Here is a 22,280-nt window from a genome sequence, read left to right on the forward strand (position 1 = left end):
CAAGAGACTGTTTCACAATTCCAGACAAGAAACATGAAGGAAAGGGAGAGGGGTGTTTCACTTAAATGCGTTTAAGCATTGAAACTGGAAACATTTAAGAAAAGACCTGCTGAGTGTATACATCTTTAGTGCCCTATAAAGGCAAATGGCACTGAAGTTCAGTTTAAAAGCGTTAACTACAATTTCCGTTGGAATGTTGCAGCAAATTTACAATGCATCCGAAAGAACAATTACTCTTACATCTGCATAAAACGCCTACCACTTGTAAGTGAAAATGTCAATGATTTAAGGCTGCCTGTTGTGCGATCATATTCTCCAGTACGGTAATTTGCGCATGATAATGTTTGATTTCGGAGGCAGTTGTGTGCAAATTGTAACCTTCTCAAATTGTACTTAGCATTTTCCTCATTTGTAATGTCTTGCAATGTCAACTTTGCAACAATGGAAGTTTTTGTTTACGAAATTCGCACAAGAAATCAGCAAAATTGATATTCCAATCTCAAACTGGGTAAACCTTGGAAATGTTTGAATGGTTAATTGCCAATTCAGTCTGTTTTCACACAGCCACTCTCAGACACTTTACTGAAAAACAGGAAAAGGGCAGATAGGGTTTTAAAAATACGAGTGAAAAAAATACGAGTGAAAAAACAGTGGGAATTAAAAATACCGGAATATCTCCGGATGACACTGCATATAGAGCCTATCCTCTACTGGCCAGCTGGGTATCAATACTTAAAACAAGGCTAAATGTTAATGGGGAACCTATTGGAGAAAATAATTACAGTTATGGACAGATTGTAGCCTGAGGTATTAAACTAAAAGAATGTTTATTAGCATGCCGTTTAGGAAGGTGAGGGCTCCAGGCTACACCATGGCATGGGATGAACCAGGAGTGTCAGGGCCGTCTGTGAGCCCTGGGTGGGGGAAAAGAGGCAGAGACCCCAGGGACAGAAATGTAAAGGAAGCTGGGCATTACATACAGCTCAAATGCAATGTGGAAAAACCCCAGGGTGCTGTGCTATGGCAGCATATCTAAAAGACTGGCTGAAAAGGGGTGTAACACCACCCTGACTTCAGAGAGAACCGTCTGGAGTAACCCCATACTGTGGAGTTTCACTCAAGGCTTAGAATAAGGATTTTCTCAAATTAGTATTTGAGTGGCCCGGTTTACATGAAATCACTCCAAGCCAGGGTGCACAGTCAAAGGAGCATTCAGGCGGTTTACTGAAACTATACAAATTACATATCCTGAGCACTGCTAGTGTAATGGGCAAGCTCAATGTTCAGTTTCACTTCCAAGTAGTGGTACGAATGCCCCGTCTTCAACATGCCATGTTATTAATAAAACAAACCAGGTCAAAGTGAAATAAAAGTCCATTTTATTGTTTAGCCATGTCATAACCATGTTTCCAATAAGCACAGCAGGCTACAACTCAAGGGTTTCTTAACTACCTGTAATTGCAAAAAGAAAAACAAAAAGAAAAATTATAATTTCAACCCCCACCCCCATGATGCACCCTCACCCGCCCCCACCCTTTTGGATCGCTGATGACACAGGAAACAAGTTTCCATTACATCATTTAAAATACTGGACCTTCTCCAATTCTGGGTTTTATACAAAAGCTACACAATGTTACACTTTATTCAGAATACAGTTCAACCCATTATTAGTGTTCTACACCATTGATTAAAATTTTAGAAACTGATGGAGCATTAGCACTATAACTTAACACTACGAGAGACTTAAAAGGAATACAAATTACTGCCAAAAAAGAAAAAAAGAGAGAGACTAGAGTATCATTTCAAAGCAAGCTAAGATCTGTACCATTACAGTGATTGAAGAATCATAAAAATAAAATGTAATAAAAAATAGACAGGCAAGGCTAGGGTTTGAGATTCCACCTTTAGATCCTCCTCTTGTGCATTCTTCCTTTATGTATCCGCTCAAATTTTTCCTTCGCAGTTTTATCTCCAACCAACAGGAACCAGAACAAAAAGTTTTACTTCAACTTGTTCCCATAGGAAACTCAGCTTGTGTTAGTGTGTCAGGCACTTTCCGAGATACCAGCCCACCCCCTCTCCGCAACGCTCTGCAACTCTACCGGCCAATCACAACGCAGGTTCATTCAGACGATACAGCTGTGGGGACAAGACAAGAGAACGGTTAGGTTCAATCTGCGGCAAATCCGTCCGAGGGTGTCACACTGTGTCAGTCGCCTACATGGACCGAGTGTCTGTCGGGTCACATTGAGAAGGTGAGGCAACATTCCAGCTGTCTAACCGTTATTTCAGTGAGTAAGTTTACATGACGGGGAGGCATTCAGCACACACTAACCCAGAGGGGCTTACACAACTTTCAGCATCTTTACACAGCATCCCTTTATACAGCTGGCTATGTAAGGACCTGGCTCAAGGGTACAGCAGCTGTGTACTACCTGTGAGGGTACAGGCCCTATTCCCCCTCCCATTACACTAAACTGCTCCAGGGATTTTCATGACAAGCATTTAAACTGCCTGGCAAGGAGACCTGGGTCAAATACTTCATAGTTTCAGATTCAAACACTTTTCTGTGCCCGGCTGACCTTGTCTGCTGCAATTGAGCTAAACAGAAGGACCAGACGGCGGGGTTTGCACTCTTCGTGCATTTCAGTTTCCAATACACCAGACAAACTCAGTAAAGCATAGAAAAGTATTTGAATCCAATTATTTGAGAATACTTGATCCAGGTATGCTGGTAGGTAGCACAAAGCTACCCAACATCATCACATTTACATTTCTGTATAACTTTGCAATCGTAGCCTGATTATGCAGTGTATAAACTTATCGTCCAGGCCCACATATTTTAATCTTCTGCTTTGGTTGAATATACATTGTAGAGGTTGGGGAATGAGCACTAATTGCAAACAGGAGTTTAACACATCCATCAAGACTAAGGCTGAATCTCAATCCACCCGAGATATCAACTGCAGAATGACCACATACGGCATTTCAAAAAGCCTGGCTCGACCAGCACACAGCACTGTGCTCTTTCTGCACCGTGCACCGACCCAAGACCTTCCTCTGGACTCCTTACCTAAAAAGTAGATATTTACAGATCGGTGTCGAACCAGGCCAACTGATTGCTGTCCCCTGGGGGCAGGCCCTCGATCAGGTCCTGGGCGTGGCCCAGGTCGGGCAGGCCGTCCACGGGGTACTCCGCTCCGGGGTGGTGGCCCATGTCGTGGTCCATCATGGGCTCCAGACCCATGCCCTCCTGGCCGTACCCGGCCGAGTGGAAGGAGCGGTAGCTGGGGTCTGCGGACAGAGCGAGGGGGCGAGGGTGTTAAACAGGAGCACACGCAGCAGGCCCAGCTCAAACCCTGAACCCCAGGGGAAGAGTGGGGGGGTCACACAGGCAGGCAGGGAGGCAGCCTGACTGGAGTACGGTGGTTACTAACGGGTGAGTGCCAGATTGAGGCCAGCAGCGCTCCGCTAGAACTCACCGTCCTGTCGGAACCCGAGCGGCTCTCCCTGCGCACCGATGTCCAGGCCGAGATCTCCGGTCTGTGGGACAGAGGAGGAACAAGCATCGTGTTACAATGGGAACAGGGGGCCACTGAGCTGTGAGCACAAAATGCAGGAATAAAAAGACACCTTTCACCACGCTGTAGCTAGCGTGGCAGCAAACCCAACACTAACATCACCCATTGCTGTAATGCACACAAACAGCAGACCCACCTCGTTCCAGGTCATGGGCTCCGTCCTGAAGAGGGAGCTGGTGAGCTCCACAGAGAGGCGCTTCTTGTAGTCCTGGGGCTTGTCCTCAGACATGCGGAAGAGCACGGCGGCCGCATACGTGGCTGCAGAGGACAGACAGGGTGAGAACGAGCGGTCACCGTTTCACTGCAGCCTGGGGTCAGCAGAGCTAAAGCCACCCAGTTAAGAGCTGTAAAGACTGATTCCGGATCAGCGTTAGCATTGTTAAAAGCAATTCTACGCTGTTCTTCTGTGTTCTTCACATCACAGTTAAGGATTTCTGCATCAGGCAGACTGATCCTGGATAGGTCTCAGGATTAATCACATATTGGTTGAGTGTTTCTGCAGAACTGCACAGCCCCTATTTTTGGTTCCATCGGCACTGTGATGCATCAACCCCCTATTCACGTAGCACATTCTCGCCCGTTTCCAGCCTGCTGGCTGAAGACATTGACTAAGTCAATGAAATTCCACTTCTATTCAATATTACACTTAATTACCGTGTTACCACCCAGCTAGCTTGCCAGACTATTTAGCAGGCAAATATCGTATGCTACATGCGTAAGCACAATCAAATCTTCACAGTGCATTTAAAGCAACCTGCATGTCTTAGTCACTTCACGAGGTTTGGAAGTGTGCCTACTAAGCTGGCTAACGTTCGCTATGTAGTCTAATTCACTAGAATGCTAACTGCTAGCCAGCTAGCTACCTATGTAGTTCACAGGCTACCAAGTTCAGGAACATACCAGTAACTGTCCACACAGAAGCACAAAACTGTCAAGCGACACAATAAAAACTGATTGTGTTGTGTCCACTAAGGGGTTGACTGATGTAAGTGCTGATGGGAGCAGGCTCAGGGGGAGCACAGGGGGGGTGCGCAGCAGGAGCAGAGACTCACCCACGCCCTCGTTGCGGGAGTGCAGCAGCTCGGTGAGCGGGGCGGTGGCCCCCTCGGCCTCGATGGCCTCGGCCGCCTCCTTGTCCTGGGCCAGCTCACACAGCACGCCGGCCGCCACGCGCTGGATGTTCTCTATGGGCGAGTACAGCAGCTGCAGCAGAGAGAGAGAGAGAGGGGGGGACACGTTAACTCCCAACCCGACTCGCCCGGAGCCCATCACACTGCCAGCCCCCGGGCGGCTCCTACCTGCACGAAGAGCGGGATGGTGTTGAGGCCTCGGATCACGATCCTGTTGTGGACGTCCCGGGCCAGAATGTGCAGGGCCCCCGTGCAGCCCTCCACGATCTCCTCCATACGGACCCCCTCCTGCAGGCCAAACACCTCATTATTATTATTATTATTATTACTACATTTTATTCAGCAGACACTTTTACCCAAAGCAGCCTACAGTAAGGGCATAGCGAAGGTCATTCAAACAACTATAGAACAAATTGGATTAGGTACAATTCACAAAGAATCAGTGGGTCTACAACCATTAATATCAAGTCTAGTACACATGGGAAATAGGACCAGGTAAACAAATACAAGATAATACAAATAATACAAAGTATCAAGATAAATACAAATGCAACAGTCCTAGATTAAAATAAAGTAAAATATAAGAGTACAGTAGTCCTAAGTATAAAGTAGTATAAAGTACAAAATTCCAGAGGGCTAAAAGATTGAGGCAGGTGACACACAAGTGTTAACAGATGGAGGAGTGAAGTGAAGGTAGTGTGAAGAGATGGGTCTACACCTCCCTACACGCTCCCTGTAACAGCCCCCCATCACAGCGGTGCTGAGACAAAATGGCGGACGCTCACCACAAACTGCTGCTGCGTGCCGCCCATGGAGGTGCGTCTCTGGGTGTCCTGGTGCGCCCTCACCAGCAGCTGCACCAGCCGGGGGATGGCTCCCTGCTCCCGCAGAGGGGCGTGATTGGCCGGGCACAGCGCCAGGTTCCTGATCAAACCCACCGTCGCCTGGGGAACCGCGACAAGGGAGGCTCAGCGACAAAAACACTCGTCGGATTTCATACTAAACTCGGCGCAAGACCGAACACTGAAGGCTGTCCGTACGAACGGGCGTCGCACAGCGACGCTCACCTTGATCAGAGGCCAGTGGGAAGGCGGGTGCAGGAGCTTCACCACCACGGGCAGGCCGTAGTGCAGCCGCACGGCATTCTGGGCCATCTCGGCGTCCTGGTGCCGGCTGGTGAGGTGGCGCAGGGCGCAGACGGCGGGCTCGGTGATGTCTTCGCGGTCGCCGGCCCTCAGCACGGTGCGCACCAGCGCCTCGATGCCGCCCACCTGGCACACCATCATCTTGTTCTTGTAGTTGTTGCAGGTGAGGTTGGACAGGATGCCCGCGGCGCACGTCACCACGTTGATGTCGTCCGAGCCCAGCAGCTGCACCAGGGTGCCCAGGAGCCCCTCCATGCCCTCCTGCGGGAGAGAGGAGCGAGTCAGGAACTAAGGCACGTACCCCCTCTCCGAACACCGCACGATAGTGTGAGAGCTGCGGTGATGCAGGCTTTTTGTAGGCCAACCCAGAATTCTTCCACCATTGATTCCCTCGACAGGTTTCCAATAAGGATAGTAAGATTGAGGAAAATAAGGTCTGCGGTTAATGTAAGCTTCGCGTTTCAGGTTTTATTATACAAGGTGTCATGTGGTTTAAAAAAGTTGCCAAAAAGCTGATATTGGAACAACGGTAAAGTCGAAAGCAGACGGGCTAGTATGACTGGAGTGGAGGGCTGGCAGAGTCAACAGTTGCAATTTCAATATAGCATCATGTTAGCAACTTGAGTATTTTAAAGCACATAAGTGTTGCAATTCACAGCTGAATAAAATGTGAAACTCTTATGCTGCCGTTGACCACAAACTCTATTCGTAGAAGAAACCAAAAATAAAAAAACCTTTGAAATTGGGAGTTGGCTCAAAAACGCCAACTTATTTCCGGGATTTAGGATTAAAGACTGCGGCTCTATTAGCCCTTCCATGGCTTCGTTTAGCAGTGAGGAGGGCTCTGAATTAACCTCCACCCACAGTTTTGACAGGTAATAAGTGCCATTTTATGCTTCTGTTAACACAGGCCCATGTACTTCAGCAGTGTCTCTCCTCAGCCTTAAGGGTGGGCAAACAGAAGTGGAGAGACAGGAGATTTTCTCTTTGCTCAGGCGAGACGGTACCTGCTTGGTGGCGGCATCTGACAGGTTTCTGAGGGTCCACAGGCAGTTCTGCACAAGCCGCTGGCTGGGGTCTGTGAGGTGCAGTCCTAAAGCCTGCATTCCACCTTCACACACAAACACGAGAGATTTAGGGTACATACAAGCGTGTGCAGTAAGAGATTTAGGGTACAGGCAGGAGAGTGCAGTGAGAGATTTAGGGTACAGGCAGGAGAGTGCAGTGAGAGATTTAGGGTACAGGCAGGAGAGTGCAGTGAGAGATTTAGGGTACAGGCAGGAGAGTGCAGTGAGAGATTTAGGGTACAGGCAGGAGAGTGCAGTGTGAGATTTAGGGTACAGGCAGGAGAGTGCAGTGTGAGATTTAGGGCACAGACAGGAGAGCGCAGTGTAAGATTTAGGGTACAGGCAGGAGAGTGCAGTGTGAGATTTAGGGTACAGGCAGGAGAGTGCAGTGAGAGATTTAGGGCACAGACAGGAGAGCACAGTGTAAGATTTAGGGTACAGGCAGGAGAGTACAGTGAGACGCGAGTTTCAGCGGTTAGGTCCAGTTGTTGAGAGAGGTGACTGAACGTACCAGCCTCTACAATGGCAGGCTTGTTACTGGAGCACACAGACAGCACTTTGAGCACTCGGCTGGTGGTCCACAGCAGCTTCTCGTACGTGTAGGTCCTCATGATGTTCACCAGAGCCTGGGGCCCGCCGCTGGCCAGGATGATGAGCTGTGAGGGAGAGAGAACAGTCAGACACCAGGCAGGGCTCCTCAGCTCAGAGGGCAGAAACATCCGCCTGGCCAGCCCTTACTTTGCTCTCCTGGTTGCCGTAGGCCAGGATCTGTAGACAGTCCGTGGTGATGGCCAGGAATTTGACGTTGGTCTTGTTGAGCAGGGCCACCATTTTCTGCAGGCCCCCTGCCAGGCGCACGGCCATTTTGGCTCCCTCCTGGTGCAGCAGGAGATTGTGCAGGGTGGTGATGGCGTAGAACAGCACCGAGTCCACTGGAGACCTGAGGAAATAATGGCACCGTTCACACGGCTCTTCCTGGAGCATATCCCCTCCAGACAGGATGGCAGGGCATGCCTCAAAATATGCGGCCATCTGGCCAAAGTACATTCCAAGTGCCAGCACATTCCCCAGCCGTGAGAATTTAAAGCAGCTCTGGATGCAGGAAGACTAAAAGGTGTCTGTATCAATTCATTTCATGTTTTAATATTCTACGGCTCCCGAGATCTGTACCACCCACCCCAGCAGAAAAAGACAAGCTGTGACCCTCTGCAGTACTTCTTGTCTAAATAATGACTCGCTACAAAAATACCTGCATTCATTTGCACTGTCAGGCATGGAACATTACTGTCATCATTACCTGCTATTTTATGCAAACACTCCATGAATACTTAAACTGCCATTTTAATGTTTTGGTTAATGTATTTGAATTCTGCGCTGCGAAACGGAGCCACTGAATATTCACTCCTCAGCTTGCTACCTGAACAGTCCGGCTGAGTCAGAAATGTGGGCAGCGAACGGGGCAGCTGAAAAGGGGCACGCCACATTTTTCTGGAGGTTTGTTCGGGGTTCCCTACACTTCTGAGCAGCCAGCCAGGGGAGAAAAGCAGCAGGCTGGGGGTGCTGGTGGTGGTGGACGAAGGCTATGGCTGAAAGCAGCCCTGGGAGGCGGGTAGCCGGCTGTTCGGCGCTCACCCCAGCATTTTGACGAGGGCGGGGATGCCGCCGGACTTGAAGATGGCGAGCAGGCCCTCGCGGTGGTGGGACAGGTTGTGCAGGGTGCCGGCGGTGCAGCGGGCCGTCTCCACGTCGTTGGTGTTCTGCATGGTGCGCACGATGGCCGACACCATCTGGGGCGAGCGCATGATGGCGTGGCGGGACGCCTCCTTCTTGGACAGCTGGTGCACCATCACCGCCGCCTTGTTCACCACCACCTGGGGGCAGCAGAGAGGAGGGCTCAGGGCTTTACGCAGAGCAGGGAGCGGGGTCAGCCTGTGTGTGTGCCTGCATGCATCTTTCTGAGAGACAGTCTCTGCATATCGGTCTGCCTTTCTGTGTGTTTTGAGTAGGTTTGTGTAAGTGTGTCCATTATACATTGTACAGGAGTTTAGTCAGCTCAGGGATAGCATGTGTGTGAGTGTGTGTGAGTGTGTGTGAGTGTGTGTGAGTGTGTGTGTGTGTGAGAGTGTGTGTGAGAGTGTGTGTGAGAGTGTGTGTGAGAGTGTGCGTGAGCGTGAGAGTGTGCGTGAGCGTGTGCGTGAGTGTGCGTGAGAGTGTGCGTGAGCGTGTGCGTGAGTGTGCGTGAGAGTGTGCGTGAGAGTGTGCGTGAGCGTGTGCGTGAGCGTGTGCGTGAGAGTGTGCGTGAGCGTGTGCGTGAGCGTGTGCGTGAGCGTGTGCGTGAGCGTGTGCGTGAGCGTGTGCGTGAGCGTGTGCGTGAGTGTACCTGGTCCTCGTCGTTGAGCAGCTTGGTGAGCTCAGGTATAGCGCGTGTGGCCAGCTCGGCGTCGTCCTGGTAGTTGATGAGGTTGACCACGGCGTGCTTCAGCATCTGGGAGGGCTCGGCCAGACGCTGCACGTTGGTGGGGTGCGCCCCGTCGAACTGCGTGGAGGGGATCTGCATGCCCTCGTCCAGCGTCTCCGGGAACATGGCCGCCCGCACCCTCTGCGCCCGGGTCATGGCGTACTGTCCGTCAATGTCTGCTGGACACGGGACAGCCAGGCTGAGAGGGCTTCCACACACCTTACACAGCGCCGCTCAGTATCCAGCATACAGTATACTACCAGTAACAGCTGGGAGCTATGACAGCCTTTCACACAATAAAGAATAAACCAAAAGACACATGCTCATTAAAACTGCTTTACATAACAATGGTGAGAACAGAAATGCTCACCTCTCCCAACCGCTAAAGTGCACCTAACGCTCAGTTTACGTAAAAGCTAGACAGCATCTAGCACCAGAACATTAGATGTACTTGGAATTCATTAACAGAAATGGAAAAACTAGAATCAAATACTACTGACAACATCATTACACACAAGTGCATCATTCGTATTTTCCCACCACATTAACATTTCCTATAAAAACTGCATTCTTTTGAAAATGGTATGACAATGACCCCCATCCAATTAAGAGAGAAAATGCAAATACAGGAGCAAGGAACAAGTGGCAGTGCATGAAAACGTGGCTTTGCAGTGCATGATAACGTGGCTTTGCAGTGCATGATAACGTGGCTTTGCAGTGCATGATAACGTGGCTTTGGGCCGCTGTTTGCACGCCTCTCCTGACTGCTCAGCACAGCAGACCTACCTGTGACCTGGTCCTGGCTGAAGGACTGGGAGAAGCCCTGCTCCCACTCGTACAGGACCTGGTTGTCCACGTCTTCCTCCTCGGGGTTGCCCTTGCCGCTCAGGGAGGGGGCGGTGGTGGTGGCCCCGGAGTGGATGCCTGAGTCCAGGTACGACTGCTGCTGCCAGTGGCTCACTGCCGCCTTACGGTCCGGCTCCATGGCCATGTCCAGCTCCATCAGATCAGCTGCAGGGAAACGAAGACTAATGAGCATACAGACGCAGAGCAGACATGATACACGCAGAGCAGACATGATACACGCAGAGCAGACATGATACACGCAGAGCAGACATGATACACGCAGAGCAGACATGATACACGCAGAGCAGACAGACAGAATATAACAAAAAAAGTCAGAGGGACCGGACACAAGTCAGAGGGACCGGACACAAGTCAGAGGGACCGGACACAAGTCAGAGGGACCGGACACAAGTCAGAGGGACCGGACACAAGCCAGCAAACAGTGGCAGGCACAGACAGCTATCAGGCCTTGAAACACCAGCATTACCACCATGGCAGCACTGCATGTGTACGTGTAGAATAAGACTAAACCAAGCCAGACTGAAGCAGGCTACACTGATGCACCATGAACTGAATCATGCGAGCTGCTCCAGAGAGAACCACACCATAAAATCCAATATACACCGCAGTAATGAAATGAACAGCAATTGAGGGCGTGACAAAATTAATTACTGCACAGCCCTAGATTATGAAATATGATATTAGCCACCTGACAGGTGGAAGGTAAAAGATGTAGAGTAAGACAGTGCAGTGTGATGCAGGCTTAGGACTAAGGATGAATAGTTTGCAGGGCAGGCTTGCACGTTCAATACATAGCTTGAGGCAGCCTCTTATTTCCACCATGCGTGCACATGTGTGCATCTGTGAGTGTGTGTGTGTGTGTGTGTGTGTGTGTGTGTGTGTATGTGTGCATCTGTGAGTGTGTGTGTGTATATGTGCGCGTGTGTGCATATGTGAATGTGAGTGTGCATATGTGAGTGTGTGTGCATGTGCATGTGTGTGCATGTGTGCATGTGTGTGCATGTGTGCATGTGTGAGTGTGTGTGCATGTGTGAGCGTGTGTGCATGTGTGCATGTGTGCATATGTGAGTGTGTGTGCATGTGTGCATGTGTGAGTGTGTGTGCATGTGTGAGTGTGTGTGCATGTGTGAGTGTGTGTGCATGTGTGAGTGTGTGTGCATGTGTGAGTGTGTGTGCATGTGTGAGTGTGTGTGCATGTGTGAGTGTGTGAGTGTGTGTGCATGTGTGAGTGTGTGTGCGTGTGCATATGTGAGTGTGTGTGCATGTGTGCATATGTGAGTGTGTGTGCATGTGTGCATGTGTGAGTGTGTGTGCATGTGTGAGTGTGTGTCCATGTGTGAGTGTGTGTGCATGTGTGAGTGTGTGTGCATGTGTGAGTGTGTGTGCATGTGTGAGTGTGTGTGCATGTGTGCATATGTGAGTGTGTGGGCATGTGTGAGTGTGCGTGCATGCGTGCGTGTTTTGAGTGTGCGAGAAGGAAGAGCAGAAGAAAGCTCCAGTGTCTTCTCCATGTTCGACAGAAAGCTCCCCTACAGAGCTGAGCGAGGAGAGTGGTTATCATGAACAGAGTGATGAAACACCCAGCGTGTCTGTACATCTGCTCGGAAAAACAATTTCAAAAAAGAACACCGAGGACAACGGCAAAATGAAACCGTCTAAATGCAGTTAAGGGGGAGGACAAATGATTACCTGAGAAGAAACTATACTGCGGCTCTCATGACGCACACAAAGTGAGATAGACGAGTGTGACTACCAGGAAAGACGTCTGAACATAGGCAGCTCTTCTACAGTGGATATGAAAGAACCACTGACCTCAACTAAACCATTTTTCCTCCCAGTTAAGAGAACTCCTGGGCAAAAAAAAAAAAAAAAAAGAAATCAAAATGATTTCTTTAAAACCTTTGAAAGAAAAAAATGAGACCTTTTTTTAAATTCACAGACTGGCTTCTCAGAGGACTGGGCACTAAATGTGCCTTTATCTATGAATCTTATCTATGAGACTACGGAGACTTCAATGACTCATTCCCTCTCAGACACGCGTCACGGAGCAGAAGCACTTACACTGGGTCGCCATGTTCCTCTGAAATCCCTCAGTCTGAACAGCTTCCTAATCTGCAAAAGAGAGAGAGAAACGGGCAGGTTAGCCAAACATTCACCAACCCGTATGTCCCACCTAGAACCCGCGCCTCGCCTGCAGGAGTCAGTCCAAACTGCAGCCGGTGAGAACAGAACTTCACAGATTAACCAATCAGTGGACGGCATATTTACAGCCATTACCCGGCTAACACAAAATGTCCTCACAATGTTGCTTCCTTGTAGTGCCGATGTTCCAACACTGACAACACATTTCACCAGTATTGTGAGGACATTTTGTTAGCAAGACAGTGAGGCCTGGGGAGAGAATGAGGGCAATCAGCTCTTGTTGCTGGGCACTGTTGACGTTCTGTCAGTCAGTGTGAGAAGCCCCGCTCCCCTCTTCCCTTCCACAGACCTGGGTTTACACACCGTGCCGGGTCAGAGCTGGGCTCAGTGCGCTCAGTATACAGATGGGGGAGGGTTCCAGGAGGTTACAAACTTGTATTTTGGTGGGCTATGGGTGGATTTGAGCTTTCGGCAGCGGTTGGGCTAAGTACGAGGTGTAGCCTGCCAAAATATGACAGCAAGCAGACAAATTCATTTCAAAAGCAGACCCAGCACATCAAACCACTACAGCCAATATAACCTTCCCTCTTGACATTAAACAGCCCGATACAGAAGATAGCTGCACCAACCCTTCAACTGACACAGAACAGACAGTCATAGGACGCTTGTTAACTCTGAATATAGCAGGGACAGCTCACTTGACAGCTGCAATGACGCTACCTGCAGAGCCACAGCCCTGCCCCTTAATGGCTCATCTGGGGTGGGGTCAGGTCTCTACAGTGCTCCCATTTTAGGAGTAATAACTGATTGACTGAATTGATGAGCCAAATGGAAAAATTATTTTGGAGCACATCAACTAATTTGAATTCATTAGCGTGCCCCTAAATCTTTCAACTGGAAAAATGCCTAGTGTAGAGCTCTGTGGGTTCAGGGGTGGGGCACACGTGCATGTTGGGGGCCAGCATACATTTATTTATAATAACCTCAACATACTGATTTTGAAGTACGTTAGTCGAAGTGTGTCAGTTTACAGAGCAGTTCTCAACCTCATACATTTAGCCTACAGTTTGCAGTCCAAAATATATTTCTTTTATTTTAATGTTTTCCACAAACGTACAATTCAGGACAATTCTACACAACAAATACTTCATCAATGTGCAGGAGAGGTTTGGAAACGCCAGGGGTGTATACATAAAATGAAAGAGGGAAAACAAAAGTATAAAATTACAGAACATAATAACCCAATATTAAGCAGCTGAAAACACGGGCCCAGATACGGCGGATGGCTTCTCCGAACTGCACTAATTTGTCGGCGTTTGACATGCAGAGCGCTCTTTAAATAAGCAAACGGGGGGAAAGCGCGGCGGCTCAAGACGCCCGAGCGGGTCAGCGGCTCGCTCTCCCAATCCCACGCGCCGCTCCCACTCCCGGCACCGCGGAACATCTGCCGCTCCGGAGCCAGAACCGCGGCTCCAGGTCGGCCAACTGGCACGTCGGCCATTTTTAATACCATCAATTCAGCGCAGCTGGAGAAAAGTGAGAAACGCTAATATCACAGACGCAGCGGCATGAAAGCGGCGCGGGGCGCGTTAATGGTGCTTTATGCGTTTACTGTTGGGAGGGGTGCTGATGAAACGGCCAGGAGATTGCGCTTTATTCACGCTTCTTCACAAATGAAGGTGCTGGTGGGAAGAGCTCTGATAGTACGTGCTGCTAGACGGACTGTGCGCGTTGCTACGGAATCTAACACTGCGGATCTGAGGGCTTCCAGAATGCTGAGACATTCAGAGCGTTGGAAGGGAATTCAAAACACAACAAATTTTTATACTTTACCTAAGGTTAGTTATTTTCTTATTTTTTTACTTTTTTAATTAGTTTAAGAGTGCTCGTCTTGTATGGACAATTAAGTGCTAAAAAGAAACAAAAATTAAAATAAATAAATTTCAGTCCACATCGGTGTGTTATTCAACTGGTGTGACATCGGGCCTTAAAAACATACAAAAAACACAAGGCCTTCTGCAGTTACAACACTGCTGCAATTCAAGTTCGCAATGCAGGTCTGATTCAACCTCAAACCAGCATTTAGCATCAATCCCAGCCAGAGTAGTGTTGTAGCAGTGTTTCAAAAACATGGAGGAAAACTCAGGATTCAATTCTTATGTTTCCAACAAAATGAAGAGCAAAATGTGACCTGAAACTTTTCTTTCAGAAATTCACTAAATTATTCAACGTTACAGCTAGCAGCCTCTAGGGGCAGTAGGCTCCCTGGACCTTCAAGACCGACAGGCTGTTTAGGTCAGTTATTTAGGTCAGCGCATTTGGATGCTGTGCAGAAATTTAGCCGCACACTCATTTAAAAACAAAGCATCCAACAGCAAGTGTCAAGACATACAGAAAAATCACGCAAGGTAGAATAGGACATTAGCAAGTCTCAACACTGAAGTTACTCCACTTCTGTTCATTCTCCATTCTCTGCACAGGACTGCCTGCAGTTTGACGAACGAGTATAATTATTTTTGCAGAAAGAACAGGTTCCTCATAACTCAAACTTCTCTGCAATTGAAAAGGCTGATGTATTAGTGGTGTTGCCCAAATAGCAACTTCAGAAACTTCGCAAAATTTACTCATGCAATGATGCAAACACATCGAGGCATTGGCCTAGTCTAGGGGGCTTATCTTGGATGAATTAAGGCTTCTATGATGATGCTTAGTTGTTGCAACATAGTTGTCATTGAAGTATATGGCTTCCTAGTTGTGCTCTGTTTTTTTGAGGGATAAAATGAGAACAGAAAATAAGTGGACATACAAAATAGCCACACATTCCACATATTATAATATAGATGCCCAAGTTTACATCACTTGATCTTCAACAATGACCAACTAAAACTTAAAGACTTTCATAAATTTAGCCTGCTATATACAAATAAATGTATATTTTCATAACAGAAATCTAAAGGAGCTCCCCACCATTCCACGTTTCTCTACAGAGCTTCACACTGCATCCCTGCAGCTGATGGCTGCATAGCCCCCCTAACCCAACTCGGCATTTGGGACAATGTTCTTAATTTCCACTTTTACCAATTAAAGCTGCAGCTCACAGCCCTTCAGCATGCATCACTCCTTTGAACCGCGCTGAGCGGCTGCTAAAACACTAACCCAGGAAGGTGTGGGCAGAGCTGTGGCCTGCCTTGGACCCAGATGGTCTGTGGTTCAATCCCGGTGTAGCCACGATAAGATCTGTGGGGCTCTTGAGCAAGGCCCTTAACCCAGCATTGCTCTTGGGAGAACTGTCCCTTACTTAGCCAGATTAACAAAGTTGCTTTGGGGAAAAGTGTCAGCTAAATAAATCCAATCTCAGGGCAGCATTGCAATTGTGTTATTGGCGGTAGATATTTGAGCAGAGGGCCGAGGAGAAAAGGACCGCTGGGACTTGCTGGGGAAGCTACACACTACCACAGAGCCAGTGGTTTTTACATGGGCAAATCCTCCATTTATAAGCCTGTTGATTCAACTCTGAAATGACCACTGACCCCCCTCCCCAAGTCAAATGTCTGGGTGACCCCCCCCCCCCTCCCCCCACACCAAGACGAAACACTGCAAAACAATGCGCCTGCTGACTCCATTAAAGCATGCACCAATTCAGTTGCCTGCAGACAGCACCAGTTTCAGGGATTTCCTGGGGCTATGGAGAGGACAGACAAACACCTTCCACACCACTCTGTTTGTTCTAGTTCCCAATAGAGTACCCCATAAGTGGAATGTAAGAAAAATCTAGATTAAATGATTGTCAACATTAGTCTGAGCTTGCTTAAACTGGACCGACGAGCAAGGCCCCACTAAAAACCTTACTCCACATGGAATGCACTAGAACAGCTGCACATTCCGGGGGTATCGTGACAACCATTCAGCACCCCAAGCAGCTAGGATACCCAGACACTGAACTCAGTGAGGTCATCCAGACAGCGCCCCGTGACCATGGCAACAGCAGAATGTGGTTTGTCAGCATAAAGGGCCCTAACAGCAAACTGCCAGGATTTTACTCCACAAGCTACAGCATATAATACACCACGTGAACCCTCACACACACACACACACCCTACGCTGAGTGTGATCAACCAACTCTACTAGCCAACCAAGACAGGATTTACTCCTGTCCAGTTCCCCAGCTGCGACAAATTCTCAGCTTGAATTCTCCAATTTAACCAGTCAGTGGCAGCAGTCATACGGTGAAACGCTTGTAACCAAAAGGCTGCAGGTTTAAGTGCATGAGCATCTACCCTGCTCCAGTATGAACAGCTGCACAAACGCACAGCCTGATGCATAAAACATACTGCGCACAAGCCGCCTTGGACAAGGGCCTCCCTCAGCCAGACGTAATGAAGGGTCGGTGTCTAACCAAGACACCGCACCAGATGTGCAAGTTCCACTGAGAGGAGGCACTGCTACCAGCATTCATCGGCTTATTCGTATAGTCGCTGAAATCGCAATGGATGAATGTTCACACCAAGCTAATTTGCTAAATGTAGTAAGTTGGAGTTATAGCATTCTGTTATGATGGAAAATGCACGGCAGGAATCAAGATTTTTTCCTCAGCGCGCCGTCTGCTCCAGCCGCTGATCCAGAAAAGCCGCAGTCCAGCTGGATTTCCCAGCCCACCACCGTGGGAATTTCAATAACGGTCTGATGTTATTCAGACAACCCGTTTCAAATGTTAAGGAACATCTGTCCAGGGTGTATTGTTAGTGAAGATTGAGCTAAATCAGGGCAGTCGACTGTGACTTTAGCATTCAAAAACAAATTAAATCGAGAAGTCAACCGAGTAACAAAAGCCTAAAACCTCATGGCACGACACTGCCTGACTGCACAGAACTGCTTCTGCTTTAAAACAAAGTGTGCACATTATAAGGCAAACCAATTAAAATGGCTCAGAATGGGTCTACTTTTACTATGTATTCTTCCAGCCCCATGTTCAGACACTAAACCAGAAGGAGCGAAGACCAAACCACACTGAAAAAAATATCCTCAATAACACCCACATGTTCATATTTTTCACTGGAATCTCAGCAATACAGCAAAATTAATTAAACAAATTAGTCATTATTTAAGTGATTACTGGACATTCATATTCTAATATAGGTTACATGTTCATTCTTACCCAGTTTATCCTTCGCCTCCTGAAACAAGGTTAACTTCATTAAACAAAGAAAAATTCTGATTTCCAAAGTACTCCTTTATGAATAGTAACCTAAATAAAATAATTGCAATTTTTTTTATTTATTTTTTTATAAAATCAGTCACATTAATTACTAAAAATAAAATGCTCTATAAATTCAGCAACCTGCTCAAGTGCACTGATGAAAATCTAATGAGTAAACCCAAAACAATTGTAATATTTAAATTTTTATACAAATGAATAATATGAAAACGATTTTAGGTGCATAAAAACAAACAATCATAGTTCTAATAAATGCACACTTATTTGTTAAAAACAGTAAGTAGCACTAGATTCTAAATGGACAACACAGCCCAAACATGAGCAGCCTCAGTAGTCCAATCAATGGCTCCAGAGATCTTCACATTAAGACTCCAAAAATGGACGGCCCTGAAAAAGGATATCAAGAGGGTATCAAACCGAAGGCACATCTACCTGGGGATCAACCCGCCTCCAGTCCATCAGTGCCAATGGAGAGAGAACAGGGATAAATCTATCCAGAGACTACAGCAGTAAGCTGCATTCTGTACACACATACAGGACACAAGAGCTAAAAAAAGGAGCAGAACGCTGCAATTATATCTCATTTGACAAATACCTCAGGAGGCGTGATTGTAGACAATGACTGCAACAGTAAACTGAACCAATCTATGTGTGATTACAAAAAGAATGTATTATTAATCCCTATAATAAAATGTAAGAACATAATTCCAAAAGTGTCCATGTTTGAGAGAGCTGCTGATTTAGGGGAAAGATTGGGAAAAGTGCAGCTGTTGCAGGTAAATGAACTTCTTTCCTTCTCTGAACATATTTATTTGAATGTTTTGTGGGTGGGTTGGCCTTAAAGCCAAACAAAAACCTGAGATACTGGGAAGCTTGTTCAGGTCCTTCAATTATTCAGCGTTGTGTCAAAGGTTTTTGTGGATTATTTTAAAAATTAATTAACAAAAACAAAAAGAACTTAGATGTAAAAGTATTGCCAGGTTACAGCCCCCATCCCTGCACAGCTTCCCCCACCTGAGTTAAAATGCTAAACTTGAGATCAGAAACCAAGTTGAAAAAAGCTTTTAAATGAAAAAACAGAAGAACTAGAAGATATAACATTTGAGTAACAGTTAAACCAGAGATCTCCCATACAAGTTATTTATATGAAAGACATAGGCCATTTGTTGGCCATTGTTGAGGTGCAGACAAATCTGGATTTATAAACCAAGAAGAAACATCATACTGGCAGAGGCAGTTTGGATATGGTTCGTACTAATCATATTACAAAGCTACGGTTCCACTGGAGAGTGAAGGTAACACAAAAAACTCAAGATCACGTACATTGTCCTAATCCAAATTCTAAAACGAACAGCCATCGCTGGAAATAGGCATTCCTTTACAATATCCAAGTATGGGTGGGATGAACTAACACACACTTCCCAGTCTCTGGATATAGAACCAGATCATGCAATTAGCAAACTTCCCAAAATCCTTAAACACTGACTATTTGGATATATTACTCCTTGAAGGTGAATCAACGTGTGTTTGTTTATTCACCCCAATAGTGAAACATGACCACAGGCGCTTTCGGGAGTACAAGCGCGGGCACATGCATTGCCACTGAGGCAAACATTGCCGTCTAAATGCAAAACATTTTCCGAAACACAAAATCATCTCAGGAGTACAGTGGCTTATGAATATATATGAATGAACCCAGTGAATAAATCGCATCACAAAAAAAATTTCCGTGCAATGACGAAAAGTCAGTAACGCAGAGTTTTAATGCCTTGACATTCTGCCTTAACAGATCGCGCACGGATGTGGCATTTAATTGCATGGGAGGCGCATGTCTATAACGGCAACGTTACCTTCCACCATCAATAAGAACACAGCATAATATAATATTCAACTAATTTCACCTCAGCGACGGAACAACCGAGTCGAAAACACTTATTGCCATTTAATCACGTTTTACATGCAAGGCTGGTAATTAAGTCATAAGTGAAAAAGGTAACACCGAATACTAGCCCATTCAAATTTTCCAACTTGCCCACGGTTTAGGAAGCGTTCCTCGCCACTGCGAATTGCGTTACCACTATGCGTCAAGTGCTCGCCGGCTGTTCGGAGGAGGGGGGAGTACAGTGTACACGGGTATTTCCAGGGCAGCCTCTATATTATTTAGTGTATCGAGCTTTAGGGAAGATCAAAGGCAGCCACCACCTCCCCGCCCCCACAAGCAGGTCGCGATTTCACAGCTTGGCTTTCCACTGCTCCATCTAGCATAGCAAACATGACTCGGGTTTCACCTCGACTCCTCCTCAACTTCCTTTGAATCACAACGGCTGAGGAATTCGTCGGGACTTGGGCCTTTGTTTGGGTGGGAAGGAGGAGAAAAACAAGGGATTTATTCCTGTCCAATGGAAAGTGCTGGAATACCAAGTCGAGCAATCAAAGTTTTAACCACTTAACTTAAGCGTTTTAACAAGCAAGCAGCATGTTAACAACCGTGTGTAGCTATCCAACGTTGATCAAATACAAGCCAGCTAGCATTAGCTATAGCTATAGTCCACACTGTCTGTAGCCCAGTTGGCCGCACACATTCTTAGCTGTAGTTGTAAAATGTGACCAGGGCCTGGGCAACATATGAGCTGAACAGGCACTAAATGCAACGCTGCAAAGAGCCAATGCCTAACGTGTAACAGTAATGTAGGTTCGCGAGTTCAATACATTTTGTTTGATTTAATTAGCTAGCTAGCACCATGTAGTGTATAGCTTGTTTATTTAGCAGCTATCGACATTATAGCAAATCTGCACTCGCTACTTTAAGCCAACTGTTAATATCGAATTAGCTAATCATATTTTACCAAAATCTAACAACATCCCATTCCGACAAAATCCAATCGTTAGCCAGTCAGCTAAGTTGCTAACGTTAGCGGACGGATCCTATTTAGATAGCAAACAGTTAACGTAGTAAGGGTCCCGAGCTCTGCCCTGCTGGCGATAGACAGGAGCCAGCGAACTTTAGGTTTTAAAATGTTACGGTTAACTATAATTATAGTGAAGAAGCCTATAATCTGATATAAATTATTCAAATTAAAGAAACAACTTGACCTGCAGAAATAACTGTTACTAGCTTTAAGAAGCGTTACCCCTCAGTCCACATAAAATGAATATCAGTTTTCCATCCAACAGCACTGGTAGGAAAAACCTATGGAGACGAGATTTCTATGGAAGACCCAACATACCTGAGACAAAAGCGATATCTCCGTCTTCCTTGTCAATGATGTTTAACCAATGTTGCGGAGAGTACCTGACAGAAATGTGTAACCCTCCCTTTGGAAATCAAAAACTACACTCCCTCCACCAAGATATGTTCACTGCGATCTCACAGGAAATGGGGAGAATCAAAATGGCGTCCTCGCGAGTGAGACTTCTTATACCAACTATGTGGTCAGTGTATTCCTCCGCTGTTAGGAAAAATAGATACCATATATATGGATAGACCTTTATATAACCTGAAATTACTGATGAATCTGTTTTGATGCGAACATATCAAATAAAACCAGTAATTATAAACTGCACTAGTATTCGCTTACAACGATAAAAAGTTTGTTTGAATTTGGAGTGCGCGTATGAATATATTTGATGCGGTGATGACGATATCTAGGCTATTCATTAGGTTGGAATGTGAGTGTTTTTCTGAGAAGGATGTGGGGAGCGGAGCGAGGCCGGGGAAAGGTGCGGGATGTGTTGGTGAACTGCGTGGGTCCGAGGTTAGGTTTGGACAGTGTCTTTGTGCTGTGACTTAAGTGTGCTGTGCTGCTTCCGTTTTAGTAGCAGTAGTCTGTTGTATAATGACTTTGGGGAAAATACTCCTTTTGAAACAGTCCACAGCAATTAACAACATTTATTTGTTCTTGACACGTTTTATTTATTTATTGTGGGGTCACATCTGTTTTCTTATTAAAAATAGGTATATGTCTCGAGTTCGATTACTCTGTTAAAAATACAAGTCAAAATTAATTATGGAGCATTGTGGATTGCTCATTGAATTTGCACTGAAAGCTGTAGGCCCTTTGTGACACGGAGATCTGTTGTTGGATTTAATGTGTTCGAAGGTTTGACTGAGCTATTCACCTCAACTGTTTTTTCATCCTTTGAAAAACTATCACCACACTGGACACATGTTCTGATGTGCAAAAATTTTTTTAAGGAATGTGGAAATTGCATGTACATTCTTTGCATATCCACGTATAGCCTATGGAAATTGTAAGAGGGGGATATGGTATTCTGTAGTGCCTTCTTGAGTCCTCTATATTTAGAACAGAAGGAGACATGGGCATGCTGATGGCTATGGGGGGCGATATGATGTTCATTCTTCAGACCCCGTGTACAGTTTCTCTTCTTCTCATTCATGCCCATGCAGACAGTGTGAAAAGCCACTTGGTTTTCTTTAACTAAATGGAAAAAGGTAAATCTGTCCCAGCTATTAACGAACTCTTCTTAATTACTGGCAATTAGTTCTAATTTTCTTTTTTTCCCCCTTTCTTTTGTCTTCCAAGAACACATTAGCAATTTGTCTCATACGGTCCTCCTCCTCTTAACTGATAATTACAGCATAACTAGAGCTAGAACTAGATATTATAGATATCATTATATAACTTTGGGTTTTTATTGTATTTCTAATTGTATT

At 46.5% G+C, this 22,280-nt stretch overlaps 1 protein-coding gene across 2 annotated transcripts; it reads right to left on the reverse strand.

Moving 5' to 3' along the window:
* Positions 1-1,362: 1,362 nt before the first annotated feature.
* LOC133127928 (catenin beta-1) lies at positions 1,363-21,002 on the reverse strand. Of its 2 annotated transcripts, none has more exons than XM_061241070.1 (16): positions 20,833-21,002; positions 12,310-12,360; positions 10,168-10,392; positions 9,304-9,557; positions 8,556-8,794; positions 7,662-7,863; positions 7,435-7,579; positions 6,864-6,967; positions 5,779-6,117; positions 5,497-5,655; positions 4,880-4,999; positions 4,634-4,784; positions 3,718-3,839; positions 3,483-3,543; positions 3,074-3,294; positions 1,363-2,139 (listed from the first exon to the last, which is right to left on the reverse strand). In XM_061241070.1, the coding sequence occupies exons 2-15, from the start codon at positions 12,320-12,322 to the stop codon at positions 3,089-3,091; spliced, it is 2,340 nt and encodes a 779-aa protein (XP_061097054.1). In that variant the 5' UTR covers positions 12,323-12,360; positions 20,833-21,002; the 3' UTR covers positions 1,363-2,139; positions 3,074-3,088. The 2 variants fall into 2 exon arrangements, with proteins under 2 accessions (XP_061097054.1, XP_061097045.1); XM_061241061.1 differs by having other exon boundaries at positions 9,304-9,560.
* Positions 21,003-22,280: the final 1,278 nt, after the last annotated feature.

The sequence above is a fragment of the Conger conger genome, chromosome 1 (assembly GCF_963514075.1).
Source record: "Conger conger chromosome 1, fConCon1.1, whole genome shotgun sequence".
NCBI lineage: Eukaryota > Metazoa > Chordata > Actinopteri > Anguilliformes > Congridae > Conger > Conger conger.